General features: G+C 37.6%; 1 protein-coding gene across 2 annotated transcripts in view; it reads right to left on the reverse strand.

Annotated features, from left to right (window-relative positions):
- Nucleotides 1–1,837: 1,837 nt before the first annotated feature.
- The window catches only part of DPY19L4 (dpy-19 like 4), a 35,340-nt gene continuing 21,197 nt past the window's right edge, over nt 1,838–15,980 (reverse strand). For both annotated transcript variants that reach the window (XM_065832863.2, XM_065832862.2), the window contains exons 16-19: nt 13,577–13,659; nt 11,680–11,812; nt 11,218–11,376; nt 1,838–8,062 (exon numbers count right to left, since the gene is read on the reverse strand). In XM_065832863.2, coding sequence (XP_065688935.1) covers nt 7,898–8,062; nt 11,218–11,376; nt 11,680–11,812; nt 13,577–13,659 — 540 coding nt within the window. In that variant the 3' untranslated portion in view covers nt 1,838–7,897. The remainder of the gene's footprint in view (nt 8,063–11,217; nt 11,377–11,679; nt 11,813–13,576; nt 13,660–15,980) is intronic.

Raw genomic sequence — 15,980 nt, forward strand, 5'->3', positions numbered from 1 at the left:
TGATTAGCATCTTTGAAACTATGTGACTGCATCCCAATGAGGCACGGCTGAAATATTGCTCTTACTGGTGTCAGACAGTTATGTAGTTGCTAAATACATGTTTTGAAATGGTGAAAGAAGTTAATTATAACGGGCTGCTCAGATGTTCTTTCAAGCTATACCCAAAGGAACAAACTGCATTATTTTGTTGGAAACAGGGAAGTATTGATGAAAAGACTAAACACCTCAACCAGTCTTTTCAAAGAAAACCATTTTTCTGCTGGCATTGGGGGGTGGGAAGGGAGCTCCAGTTCAGCTGATGGGGACTGGAGAAGTCAAAGCACAGGCTTGTGTTTGGGTCCCTTTAGAGTCAGTGGCTGATATTCTGTGCAAGTAACCACTCCAAAAACCAGGAAAAATAATCCAGGTTTCACAGTTGACCTACATGCTCATCAGGGATCAACAGGCAGCTAAACAGTTGGTAAGCAATTCTCAAAAGTTGTTCTATATTTGTATATGTATGTACAGCACATATTGAAATGCTAGAAGATAGACCACTCTGGAGTAACCTCATTTCCATCTCAGGACACTGCCAAGAAAATACCCTGGCTCTTTCTGTGTAGCTGTATTTTCCAAAGGAACTTGACTTTTCCTGTGAAACTGAAGCACAGACCAGAGAGATGAACACAGTGTTAATCCAAGACGTGAACAAATATAAATAAGTCAAATAAGCTCTTTAGGTATCTTCAGGTCACTATCAGCTTCTGTTGCCAAGGGATCACAGTGAAATTTGTTTTTAGGATTCTTCTCTAGCACATCTTATCTGGTCAACTGTGAATTGCAACCACTAAATCTAAGAACTGCTATTCTGAGGCCAAACGACCAGCAAGTCCAACAGCCTTCCTGCAGCCCTCCCTCGCAGCCAGGCCAGGGCCCTGGAATGCAGGCAGCAGTTCAGCCTGCACCCCAGAACTTCATAAAATGGGGGCCAGACTTGGAAGGGGGAAAAAGAAAAAAAAAGAAAAAGAGAAAGAAGGAAAAAAAAAGAAAAAGCAAAAAGGGCAGCATTTATCCAAGTGTTAACAATGTGGAAACAGATGCAAATTACACTGTGTGTGTGTTTCAGAAAAAAAGTTCTCATGATGAAACAAAAACAAGACTAGATTTCTTGATTTTAAGAAATGCTGCTGCTGCTGCTGCTGCTTCGGCAGCAGTGATTTTATATTTTATATTATTGTCCAGGGCTGGGGTCTGGCCGACAGCAGAGCCTGACACAGCCAAGACCAGGCAGCTGCGTTCTTGCCACTGCTTTGTCAGCTTTCTTCAGAGGGGAGAATGGCTTAGGCTAGCATTTTATATTCACTCTCGCCTTGCAAAATATGCTGGTATTTATTGCAACAGTGTAAAAAAAAGTCAGTCTTAACGGGGTTTTGGTCTATAACCAGTCAGTATAGCACCAGCAGGAGTCAAGGCTCGAAAGCAGACATTACAGTCCAAACTTCTAAGTTCCAAGGCATTGTAAAGCTACTCAAAATTCTGAAGGTAAACATATATACTGCTGGTATGTTATAACCGACTGAATAGTTCAGTATTAGTTTATACTGCTTTATGTTTGTCTATTCCCTATATGCTATTTAATTCATAATGAAATGCATCTCATTACTATTAAAAATGTCTATCACAATTGTTACCTAAGCAATCTGAAAGCACACAGGAATTGAAGTATGCTAGTCTGGGTCACAGCAAAAACTGGAAAATCTGGGAAACTAGGCCCTAGGAACAAATTACAGAGCTACCATTTAGGGGGAAAAAAATCCCAAACCAACAGTCATTTTACCGGACACCTTTCAAACACTGATTGTAATCAGAATATATATTTCTTAGAGACATGTATTTACACAAACCCCACATTCAGACATTTTTATATACACCTACTTATCTACATATATACATTATTTTATACATAATAGAATATTGTGGGTGTCACAGCTGGTAACCATGGTCTCAGTTTTGGATAAAGACATGGCAGAATACACAAATGCCAACACATATTTCACGGTGCCAAGAAGTTCCATTCCCATTTCAGCTAAGCAATTCCTAGGCCTGGGTGCTCAAAGAATTCATGGATAAACCTGAATACTCCAACTCATCCTTTTAAAATTAAGCTGGCTTCCTGATTGGTCTTAAAGGAAGCAGTCTGATATACTGTTCAAACCCATTAAGAATTAAATATGTAAATACATGTTTTTAGGTCCTATACGACTGAGTTTTGGAGAAGCACTTTATCAGCTATTTCTATCATCTTCAGAATTTAACTAAAATAATCTTGAGTTTTTCATATAATTATATAGTAAATTATTACAAAGTAGTCTGCATTCATTACTCCTACTATCTTATAAAATGCTAGAAGGCTTCAATCATCATGATCTGTAAAAATTCAAGACAGATAATACATTAGTTGACTAAAAAAAACTTTAAAAATTGGTAAGCATTTGATGTTGCACAACAATTTATTTCCAGGTGACATACTTGCTGTAGGAGGATCTTTAAGGAGAAAGTCAGAGTTCAGTAATCCCATATAAAGCACCTCACATTTTGCTGCTCATCCTCACACCAGTGTGTCTCAACAGGTGGTTGCAGCCAACATGACATATGGATCCAGTCTGAGCAGCTGCGAATCCTCCAGAGCTGTAAGAGTATTTACGCTGCCCTGCCGAGACAGATATTTGAGCTACAGCCATGCTGTGCAGTTTTCACTTGGCTGAAAGCTGCATACGCAAATAATACAACAGAATACAAAAATCATTTTATTACCGCAACAGAGGAAAGAGGTTAATTCATTATGAACTACATGGTTTTGGGGAAAAGGTAGCAGATTTCTCAAAAGAAAGCATAAAGGGGGTAGTGTCCCAAACAATCCATACTTTCTGGATTTGGCTTTTATTACTTTTTTTTTTTCCCCCCCACACAGAAAGTTTGTCACAAGAGAAAAATATTTATTATGTACACATTATTTCAATAAAAAAACTGACCAAGACAACAAACAGGATAAAAGGAATTGGATTCCTTAGATTTGTTATTAAATACCTGCACATAGATATGTCCATATGCCATATACACTACTGCTAAACGCCACTGATAACAAGTAAAGCGTCAACAATAATTCTTCTGCATTCCTGAAGTAACAAAGTTTGAAAATTTGAAAGGCATTAAACACTCCTCTCTTCTCCATCAAAAAATAGGTAATTTTAAGCATCACTTGAAAGGCAGAATGGCATACATTTAACTGTGTTGAAATTGAATCACTGCCAGATTAATTACACATTTAAACATCTAGTCAAGGTACCCAACAATTGAGAAGACCTTTAGGCATCGCCAGCTCTGCATTTGGCATAGTGAGAGTGCAGCAACATAATGGTGGTATTTTTTCAGCTATACTAAGGAAGTAGAAATTCTTACTAAAATAGCACATACTGCAAGTTCTAGAATTCTCACTTCTTTTTCCCTGCTAAATTTAAGTTTTAAAAAAGAGTACTAAAGGCATTATACAGATTTATGCTGAGGTATTGTTTCACAAGAGATATTGCCTGTGTTGGAATAAACTCAGGTTTTCTTTACTCTCTGATATCATAATGGTCTAGAGTCCACCTGCCCATTAACATTTAGGAGATTTATAGATTCAACCACCATTAGAGATAAAATAAGTTACTCATTACATCTCCAAAACAAAACAGTAAACCAGACATCTCTAAATGCAAATACAACATGCATGCCCACGCATTCACACGAACAGCCTGCGCTTTCCCCTGTTATTCATAGATAGTTGGTTAAAGGACGGGTTACACAAAGTTAACATTGGTCATTAAGACAAGTTTCATTCACAACTTAAATCTCCATGACCCTATGACCTGATCTTGCAGCTCCTGTTCATGTGAATCACATGGGAAAGCAGGTGGAGGGCCACAAGGTTTGGACATTTGCAGATGACTTAGTAAAAATAAGGTAGTAAGAACAAGATTTGGTCCCTAATCTTCTACATTTCAGTAAACAGTAATGCCACCAGAGCAAATAGTTTGAAGAATTTTCAATGCCTCTTAAACCTTTTGGTCTGCTTTCTTCCATATTGGTGTATCTCCTCCTTACCCCCCAAAAGAAGTTGCATTTATGGTTGTATTGTATTAAATTGTATTTCCATTTACTTTGGAAGAAATAAATCCAATATTTTTTAAATAATATGAATAGAAGTTAATGTTCTGAAATGCCTGTACGTAATTAGCCTCAAATATCTTTTGATGAATCTATCAACTGAGTTTGAGTATCTGGTAGTTCAGGATGTGAAAGGGCTTTTTTTTTTTTTTTTAAAGCTTAAGACAAAACTGTACGTGTCAGTTTAGCTGTGGCTTGATTAAACTTTAATCTGCAAGTCTAATAGTAACAGCTGAGTGCCTGAAAATACTACACTCAATTTATTCTTTAAAGGCAATTTTTTTGCATTTACTAAGATCAAGCATATTAGAAACTGGAAGTGTGAAGGAGGAAATAAGCCAGTAAAATAGCAACACAAATTGCTATGCAAATTCTCATTCTTCCCAGTGAACAGTAGTTAATCAGATGGCTGGCAGACATCCTAGCTGCACTACTTACTGTGCAAGCATTCTCGAAGGCTGGGGTATTTAAGTCCTAATGGAAGCTCTAGAAATCAGAGGGACAGGAATTTAAGAAAAAAAAAATCTTCAAGAAAAGAAACACCAGTTGTGGTCTTTGTTTTTTTAATAAAAGCTTGCAAGGCACATGTTTCAACTGAATTGCAACATCTACAGCAAAACAGATCAACATTTGCATAACGTTCCCCCAGACCTTTCAAGGAGTTAAACCTGTGACCTGGTTGAAAACCAGGCTAGGGTTGTGCGTACACATCTGGTGAAATTATGCCCTGCTTGTTGTCCTTCTGAGGGATATCACAAAACTTGCTGATTCTTTGTCACAGAAGGTGGAGATCAGAATACAGAATAATATTTTTGCTAATTCATAGCTGGATAAGAAATTCAAGTTTATCAATTTCTTTCTAAGATATGATTATTTTAGACACTCAGTTAAACGTGAGTTAAACCTTTTTAATGGAACAAGAGAAGTGTCTCTCCCACATAAAAGGCCTCTCCTTTTAGTTAAGGCTGCTGTGCCAATGGTGCTGCAATACAATTTTCTCTATTATAAAAAGCAAGGTAAAAATCTTAAATGATTCTCCTAAAGCAGAATCAATTGAAGTATCAATAATACATCTTAAAAACCATGACAAAACTAATAATAACCATGTCACAGTTCAAATAAAGTTCAACATGTTTGTTTAAACATGTATAAAGGCCAACATGCTACAAGACAGTTTTCTTAGATGTATGGATTGCCTTGTTTATGTTTTTCTTAATGTGTACTCTACACATAAGTATTCAAACTATGTTCTATGTGGTAACACATACATCCAGCATGGTGATAAAACAAGAGGCAGCAAAAGACAGTAAATGTTGCACCTTGGCATGGCAGTCTAAGGCCTGAAGCCGTAAGCTATGCGACTTCATCCACACAAGTACAGTTGTGACTCTGAAGTTTGCCACCTGGAATGCCTTATTGCTGTTATGAAATGGTATTCATGAATTAACTTCAGGCGAGTAAGTAACCCACACACTGACACGTAATTTCTTGACAGTGATTCAAACGAACTTAAACTGCATCAGGAACTCTAAAGTTAATTCTGAATATCACATCCACATCTACACTAGCACACACAGAGCAGGTTCCTGCCAGTCTTTCATAGCTCAGGTTAATACACTAGCTGCTCTTGTTACATGGTAACTGAAAATCTGAAACAGTCCAGTGCAGTAAAACACATGCACTTCTGCATAAGCAAATAAATGCAGACGGCATTTGGCGGGACACACGTACACGCTGTCCTCAACACAACGACTGTATCCCCAGAAAGGATATTTACTTCTTACCTGTAACTCAGTTATACTGATAAATGTTTCTCTCAATGATCACATCCAGTATATTTGATGGATTTATCTGAACATTGGTTTCAAATAGAATGGATAATTTAACATCTTGTCAAGACTCATATGCCTAATTATATAACTGAAAGTGAAAAACAGATTACAGATATGTTGACTTTTACAACAATAAAGCTTTTTTTCTTTTAAATCACTCCAATAGTGATAATAGGTATTAAAAAAAAAAAATCTCAGCACTACCTGTTAGTGTAAAGTAAGCAAATGTATCTGTATCGAGCAGATAGGAATCTCACGTATACACCAACATGCTGCAGTTCCTTTAGAGTTAGAAATTCTGAATTTGCATTTTATCAGTAAGGATAATAATAATAATAAGGATTTATTATCCTAATAATGATTTTGCAGTAAGGATAATTTTGCAGCTTTCACTTGCAGAATGGTTTGCAGATTTTTCAGTTGAAGGTTCATCTGTTAGGCCGGATCCTTCATTAAAGACATCTGGGCTCCAAAGAATCATTCCCACATGCCCAACAGACTGGTCTCTGGACCAGGTGTTAGAATCTGTAACTGCAGGTAACTCCTAACAGGTGAATAACCTCTTCCAAAACTTACATCCTGGCTTTTCATCCAGCTACACCTACGTAAGCAAAGTTACTGTTACCTGTTATTGGATTTTCCATACACAACACCACGATTAGGCCCAGAGCTAGAATTAAAGCATCAGTCATTCTCTTGAACGTATATCAGCCAGCAACATACAGGATGAATGGATAAGAAAAATAGTTAAGAAAAAAGGAGGCTGTATAAGGAAGACAATTTTTAGAGGAAAGAAAGATTGCAGAGTACTTTCCCAAATTTTCCAAGACTTCTGTGTACTTGCTCAATTGATATAAAAATAGCTACGAAAAACTGTACCATTATTTATTAATGGTGGCGACTATAGTGTTTTAAATTACAGTTGTGGTACTATCTTAATATAACCACCACATAACAAGTTGAAGTGAATGAATATCACCCATCCCTGCCCATACACACACGCATGCATACCAGCACACACACGGGGTGGACCCGAAGTGCAAAAGTCTCAGTAGCAAACCTCATTGTTCTGCTACACCTCTCTAAAAACAAGTCTGGCATACAGTTGTATACTGGCCCATTTTGCTGGCTGCTCAGATACATATGCATACACGCATACACATTTAGGCATGGAAAAGTCCTGAAGACAAGTTCTTTCCAAACTGAAGATCTGACCTTATAAATTCCTAGCTCTAAGTCCAAGCACTTCTACCAACATCTCCAACATCAGAGGTCAGTGCTTTAATCTATGAAAGTGTTGTTTAAATAAAATCTTCCTTATTTGATCTATAAAAACACTCTACCTACACATAAGATGTATGAATGTGTGTTTGATAAATACAAAAAAGTTTACAGTGGAAGACAGGAACAATTAAAACAACAACAAAAAACAACAAAAAAACTTAAACAGTTTTACTTGAAAAGACTCAGGGTGCCAACCACTTTCTTGATAGAAAATAAAAGCTATATGACTTAAATGAGATCTTCAAATATTTTTCTGCATTTACTGGTCTACCCACATCAGTTCTCTAACACTAAAGTTAGAAATCTCATCTACATGCAGATAATAGGATTTGTAATGGGAAGAAAAATGCAAAAACGTGGAAGACTCTCCCACTTTGTAGAGAGCATAAAAATAACATTTTTTTTCTGTTTCCTTCAAGGATGGTATCTGTGTCTGTTGATTTGTAGTTCAAAGAATTCCAGGTTGGTAAAATAAAGTTGTCAGTACACTCCATGTGCGCACATGTATCTCCAAAAATAACTTTCTTGATCAAAATGAACTTTTCCAACTGAAATTCATTCACAATCAATCCTCAGAAAGAAGCTTGTATGTTTTTTCACGACTGGAAGGATATCACAGTGTTGATTCTATATACAAAGTAAGACCTATTCCAGTATACTCGAGTAAAATAGTTCACATAAGGAGAATAGTTCATTTTAATTTCATGACAAAATCGTCCATATTTTGAGGAGGCATAACTGTCGCCTTCCTCACAAACCACCTGTCAGAAAAGAAGAAGATCTAATTAAAATACCGAAGATAAGGGGTTACAGAACGTAATTCTGTACATTTAATTTACTTCTGTATTCTGTAAATTTCATTTACAACAGACTTCTAATTTCCATACTGTATAATTCCAATAAATGGAAAACATATCCCCATATAACTTAACCATCTAAAACACCCTTTGTGAATAAGTATCTTTGTCAGGATAGCAGACATTAAAACAAGTGTATTTTATTCGTGTAATAAAGAACAATGGCAGTGGAAATTATTCACATACCCCATTCGCCCAGTACTTCAAACCTGACCTAAACGTAGGGAAGAAAATTCCCAGCAATCTTTTCCAGGCCAAGTAAATTCGACACACCTAGTCAGACTGAAGACACACATGTATTGCCCTATAAATTCCAAACAATTGACTCAGAAGCAATTCGCATGTGCATTTTAGCACCTGCTATCTGATATACTTGAAGAAATCCCTTCTCTGCTCCTTCTGATGGAACAAGCTGACATGGGTTTAAAAAAGGTAGTAGGGCAAATTTATGGAGAAAAACCTATTGGTGGTTACCTACAACAAAGATATTTTTCCTGAGCTACAGTCCTTCAGCAACAGACTGCTGAAAAACATCTCTGTCCTACCTTATCAACAATCATATGCTCTCAGCCAGTGTCAGAAACAAGGTATCAGACTAGGACTATGGGACATAGTCCAAGCTAGAAAGTAACATGTACTTCTTAAACACAGCAATTTGTAAAACACATCCACAGACCTGTCAACAGCGTAACAGCTTGTCCACTGTCTCACTTACTCTGGGAATGAGTAAATGCTGCAGTCTCCAACTACATATGCACTATCTTTCACTGGTTTGGAAAGCGTTGATAATTTTTCAATATGACTTAAGACAATTTTTGTTAGCAAGCAAACCCAGAGTTTTGTTTCAAAGCTTCCTGAGACAACACACTATATGAAGTTTCAAGAATAAGCTACACAAATTTTCTGAAAAAATACTTCATTCCTGTTGGCCATTCCAGTACTTTTTCCTCCAACTGGCATTTTTAGCATCCAACCCAGGACAGACTCAGCCCCAGACATGAAGCAGAAATGATGTTCATTACTAGCCAACCACTATTTTTAGAAAAATATTGAACACTCAGTTGTCTACATTTAAATGCATACACCAGTTGGTTTGTTACAGATTTAGACTATTGACATTCAGCAGAACAGATTTTAACTGAAACTCTTGCCATGAACCTACTTTTCCTGTTTTCAATCTCTCTACTATAAATAGGACAACCCTTGTCACTTTGACAATCCTAATTACAGAAAACCAGTAAACGACTGGTTTTGTGTACTGACAGTGTTGTGTGTGGCATTTATCAAAAACAGGCTCCTTGCACTGGATATCATCTTTTCATGTTTTTGTCCACCCCCTTTGATGGAAATGATCATTGCAAGCAACAGCTGCTCTGAAAAGTACTGGGAAGTGTTCCTTAGGATGAACTGCTGGATAACTTGGTGTTAGGAATTAAAGGAGGAAGAAATTAATTCTGATACATTAATCAAACAAAATCTTAAAAACCTGGCACTAAAACTGTCCAGCTGAAGTTAAGATGAGATCAGGGTTATGTGCGAGAGAAGTATGCAGGAAGCATGGAGATGAGAGATGCAGGAATATGAGGGAATGGAATTCTGAAATTGTGATTAATTGTTCTGGCTGACATCCTAAGTGTGAAGAGGGAATAGGAACTTACTCGTGCAGAAACAGATCTGGGAAGAAACAGAGATAACACGTGCCAATTATCAATGATGGAGGTTATTCATACACACTGTTATGGTATAGTATATTTGTTACAACATGGAATAAACATAGCATCTGTGATTCTAGCAGCAAGGCAAAGAAAGAAAAAAGGACATATTTCAGCAGTGATAAAAAAGTGAACAGAAAAAACAGAGACAATATCCTCCATGGATAAACTGGCCAGGAAGCGTACAAGTTTGTAGGGGAAATTAAAGAGTAATCCACTAAAAACATATCAGGCCTGTAATTACTTCCCGTGAATGAAAGCAGCTACAGAAATGAAATACTTGCATTACGAGTTATTTTGAGACATGTAAAATTGAAAGTAGATCTTGTAAAATACCTAACACAGATGAACAGCTTGGATTCTTCCCCAAGAAAGGAACATAAAACTATATACGAGAAACATATGTATCCTTTCCATTAAAAAAACAAAAAACATTCAAACCAAGGATTAGCTGTGTATCTTTAATACACAACAGGCTGTAACGTTAAACAAATATTTTAGTTCTTAGTCAGGAAACCAACTAAATTAAGATAACCTGTGATTCTTAGAAGTAATTGGTGACTCCCTCTCCCCTGTTGACCTAAGAATAAGCAAGCAAATCCTAAATGAGTTTAGGACCACTCCTTCCTTTATAAAATCAAAACTTTTGCTGGATTCCCAGGAAGCAGATGAACAAGTGGTCATGAGATCATGTTAAAATACCTGCCTCACTCCCTATTTCAGCAGGAAGAGCAGCACTATCAGCATTTGGAACAGACACAGCATGGCAACGACTGAAGTAGCATTCCTGGATATCTTCATAAGTCTACAGCTTGTTCAGCCAACCTTTCTACCAGCTGTGGCTTAAATTATCTATTGGGGTGCTAACCAATCTGCAAGGGTGAACTGAACAGACTTGTAGCCTGCTCGGTACCAAACAGGCTGCACTGAACTGAATGGTCCTTGTCCCAGGTGGAGTTTTAGAAGAATGGAGTTTATCCATTTCAAAATTTCATCTTTAAAGCTAGTAAAAAATTCCCACTGAAGCAGAAGTTTTCTGCTTTTGTAATAACCAGGTGTTACAGTCTTAAACATTTATGTATAAATGGTGTTTAATGATTGGTAGAAAAGCAGAACAGGTAGATACTAACGTATTAGGAGGGATTAGGGCAGTTAAAGAATAGCATGGGGTAGGATTACAGGTGTACAAGAAACAGACAACCCAAAATGTAATTGATCATTTCTGAAATTTATGAGTCTTTGTCTACGTGTCAACTGCAATCAGGAAAATAAGATCAGCATTATAAGAATATTTTTAGATGAATTATTTAAGCATTCAAACATTCATTTTTTCTTACTGTTACTTACATGACCATTAGCAATATCCAATAGATCTTTAACTCTACATCCTCTTACAGGTCCCACTTCATTGCAAATTGAATCTTCAATAATCAGAAAATTGGCTTTGTAAGATGTGAGTATCTTATAAATATCCTCTGCTGACCTCTTTGAATAGATCTGATAAATCTATAAATTAAGAGAACATGTTAATGCAATGCAAAAATCAGTGAAAAATTAAATACTTGGGGTTCACAGTACTTGGAATGCCACTCCCATGTAGTGGCAAATAATTTGCATTGTGTGATGGCCGGGGGGCACAGAAGAGCTATGCAAATGCATGTGTCATGAGGAATGTTACAAGGTCATCTTCTCTGTAGCATTAACATTTACAGTACTCCCACACATCTCAATCAGGCACTTCAGTATTACATGATGGAACACGATGGAAATCATTGATTATACATACATATTTATGAACTGGATACTCACATTTTCATTTCTTTTTAGAAGATCATCATCATTATATAAAGGCAAGCTTGACACCATCCATCCAGTACAAAGCTTAATCACACCCATTAACTGTGGGCTGCCTGCAAACACAGCAGCCACAGGAGCCTGTCGTCTGAAAAAAAAACCCATGTTTTTAATTTTAAACATGGTGAAAATCTTTTAAAGTGCTATGACATGAACTGGAGTGCATGAAGATAAAGTTAGGAGTCCAACTACAATTGGTGTTAATGCTGCAGTGGCAGTAGTTTCCTTGCCAGGAAAAGCTCAGACCTGCAGCAGTATGGAGTTTGCAAGGAACGTCTCCTGTGGAGGCAGGGGATGGTGGCCGTTCTCCTCCCCACCCTCCAATCCATGGAGCACCATTCAGAGTGGTCCTGGAATGAATCCAGCTATTGCTTTTCTGAATGGTTGCTGACTTGTGACAAAACAAGCTTGGGAGGGAGGGCAGGTAGAAGGAGAAAGAACACAATATTATCTTGTAAGAGAAAGATTTGTGACTATATTAATTTGATCTCTAGGACCATCTATTTCATCATCTAAGAGTAAATACTGTCATGATACAGAATAACATCTACAGTAACTATGTTTCTGCATTTGGTTTCGTCATTTGAGCATTTGTATTCCCGCATTAGTGAAAGAAAACAGCCATTGTCACACTTCATTACAGACTTCAGGCAACTTTTCCTGTGGAGAAAACTCAAAATAAATTTATTTTATCACAGAGAATTTTTTTAAAAAATATACTATAATAATGACATTCAATTAAAATTCCAATATGGGTATCTGGGTAAGTCCTTAAGAAAAACATCCTTATTTTCATTAAAAATATGAACAGCTGCTACAAATAAGAGTAGTTGAATTGCTCTTAGCTGAGTGAGTCTCAATGCAATTCACCATGATTAATTATGTACTTGAAGTGTAATACATGCAGACTAATGTGAAAGCCATTAGGTACTTGGCGTTATTCCATTTGCTGCCTTGAAGAGCTACAGCAGTGACAAACAACATACGCTACTACTAACAGAAAGCAGAAAATGTCAGGAACACCATAATTACCAGCCTTGTCTTTTCTGAAGATGAACACGTTGACATTAAAGACTACATAAATACAGAAAACAATATTCTAAAAAAAATATATATATAGTTAAAGGTACGCAAGTTATCTGAGCACATAGGATATAACTTTCAGAGGAGTGCAGTTCCTAATGACATAGTTCAAAGCTAGAATGAATGAGGCCAGAATCCAGTTCTGAAACATTTGGTGAGAAGAAAAACACATCTGTGAAAATAACTTGACTCAGTTTTAACTATGTATATGGCTCAGTATGAACTATATAACATAGGCCAGCATTTGCTATGTCCTGCCCAACCAGCCAGATAAGAACACTTCCAGCCTCCTGGTCAAATGGGGAGTTTGAATCACACATTACACTGCATGTTTCTTGACTGAAGTCTCTAAATCCTCACATTCTAGCATTTCATTTACTGGCTCATACACACAAAAATTAGTGTTTCTGTCCCCTGAGCAAATTATGATCAACACGAATCCTCTGATCTACTGAGAAGTCAGCAGGCAGAGAACCAAGTACTAAGATGTCCACCTCCATTTGGAAATTAGGTCTAATAATTATATTAAACATGATTTGCTTGCATGTTTCAGAATCTTTGCCTCCTGTAATCAATGATAAATTCTTGGTTCTTTCCATGGGAATAAAGTCAAACTTTAAATACACATTTCTCCTCCCATCTCTCCCTACATCATGTAATGACCTGGCAAGAGAAAACTCAAGATTCATAGAGGTAGCTTTACAAAATGCTGAGATAAAAACACCCTGTCATAAAGAAGTAAAATAGAAATGTAGGACTTCATACTTACTTTATCCATGTCATGAGTTCTACTGTATCAGGATCATAGAATTCTTGTAGTTCAGAAAGCTCTGTCATTATCCTAGGGAAAAACTGATGGAAATATATTTTTGGTTACTTACAGTTAAAAAAAAATTAAAAAGATCTATCAACCACAAAAACCCCCAAAAACCCAACGAAAAACCCCACTAAATCCAAACCCACAGCTATGTGATAATAACATTCATAAACTTTAACTGGCCTTAAATGTATCAACACCACAGTGCAGGTTTTTGTATGCAAATACGTGCAAATAAGGGCACTGAACCAATAAGCTGACAAATCTCCCATGGTAAACCTGTTAGAGCAGGTGAGGGGTTGGACTGATGTGACTTAATGGAAGGGTGCTGTGCAAGTGGAAAAGGAGAAGAAATTTCCAGGAAGAGCATTATGTGGGTATTCTGACTTCCCTCTGACTTTTACTTCAATTACTGCAGTGAAAGAAAGTACACTATACTGTATGAACTAGGATATCTCAGTTTATATTCTTGAAAAACATTTCGGGAAAAGGAAGGATTCTAGGAAGTCAGAGAAAATGCCAACTCCTTGAGACCAGCCCAGACTGCAAGCCTGCCCCACAGCTTCCCTGGTCTGGCAGGTTTGGGGGTGAAGGAACAACAGGTCCTTTACTAAGATGGGCAATTTTAGAATCATAGAAGCATTTAGGCTGGAAAGGACCTTTAAGATCATTGAGCCAAATAATAAACCTAGCACTGCCAGGTCTACCTCTAAGCCATATCCCTAAGTGCCACATCTACAGGTCTTAAATGCCTTCATAGATGGTGATTTAACCACTTCCCTGGGCAGCCTGTTCCAATGCCTGACAACACTTTCCATGAAGAATTTTTCCTAATATGCAATCTAAACTTTCCTCAGCACAACTTGAGGCAACTTCCTCTTGTCCTATCACTTGTAATTCAGGAGAAGAGAAAAACATGCTCCATTCTACAACCTCCTTTCACTAGTTTTAGACAGCGATAAGGTCTCCCCTCAGCCTCCTTTTCTCCAGGCTAAACAGCCCCAGTTCCCTCAGCTGCTCCTCATCAGACTTGTGCTCCAGACTCTTCATCAACTTTGTTGCCCTTCTCTGAACTCTCTCCAGCACCTCAATGTCTTTCTTGTAGTGAGAGGCCCAAACCTGAACATAGGATTCAAGCTGCAGCCTCACCAGGGCTGAGTACAGAAGGATGATCACTCCCCTAGTCCTGCTGCCCATACTATTCCTGATACAAGCCAGGATGCTGTTGGCCTTTTTGGCCACCTGGTTACACTGCTGGCTCATGTTCAGCCATTCTCTAAGTCCTAGAACCATTCTGAACATTTATCTGAAGAAATCATGACTAGGAGCTGGCCAGCCTTGAGGGACTGGAGCATGTTCATGCTGTTGTAACAGCCAAGTGAAAGGTACTGGATGCAGCTCTTTTTGAAAAGGATAAAGTTTACAGGTTACGTCACATTAAAGGAGCAGCTTACTTTGAGACAGTCACAGTGGACAGACAGATGGAAATGGGAGACTGCTTTTAACTGAGGAGCTTCCCCCATCACCCGGACAATCCAGTTGTCAAGTGATAGCAGCCTACAAGCAGATATGTTAGGACAGCACAAGAACAGCTGCCATATGTTTGGATCAGGGCAGAAAGCTGTAGCAGTGTTGTTACACAATGCCTGAACTGTCACCAGAAGGGACAACAACAACAGAAAGAGGAACCACTACTGCCACCCCAAGGAGAACCAGCTTTGGTCATTCATCAGAGTCCTTGAAAAATCTAGTTAGGTGAGGGACTGCACCGGGCTGAGCCAGAAGGCAGCCAAGCAGAAAGATGCTGAGCTGTACACTGAGCCGTTTATAGCCGCAGTAGCAGATTAAGTCCCTCAAGGCATTTGTGCTGTCCATTTACTATTAATCAAAGTTTCCAAGCTCAGGGATGAGTTATGAATCTGGAGAGCAAACGGTTCACCTCTGCTTAAAATCTGCAATGGATGAAGCCCTCTAGAGTTCAAACCCCCACACTGCTTATATTAAAAAATAATCTGAAAAATAATTATTTGGTCAACTAAACTAGTTCCCTCTACTGTGATAGATTTTGTAACTCTTTTGAGCAACTGTACCTTTTTTTCCAGGGAATACCTATTGCTTTGGCAGAAATGTGTAAAGAGTCAGATTACATTGCAACTAAAATTGCTCTTATAAGATAGATATTACAAAAGCTATTAAAATACTGTTGGTCAAAACTGGCTTTTGTATTTGCATGCATTTTCAAAAAATAATGATTTGAGTTCTTATAAAACTACTCTAACTATTTTGAGGCTATGTCAGTATAGCAGAGGCTTATACTTTATATTTCCTATATTTGTTGTGCTTACAGAAGTTTAAA

The sequence above is a fragment of the Patagioenas fasciata genome, chromosome 2 (assembly GCF_037038585.1).
Source record: "Patagioenas fasciata isolate bPatFas1 chromosome 2, bPatFas1.hap1, whole genome shotgun sequence".
Classification (NCBI taxonomy): Eukaryota; Metazoa; Chordata; class Aves; order Columbiformes; family Columbidae; genus Patagioenas; species Patagioenas fasciata.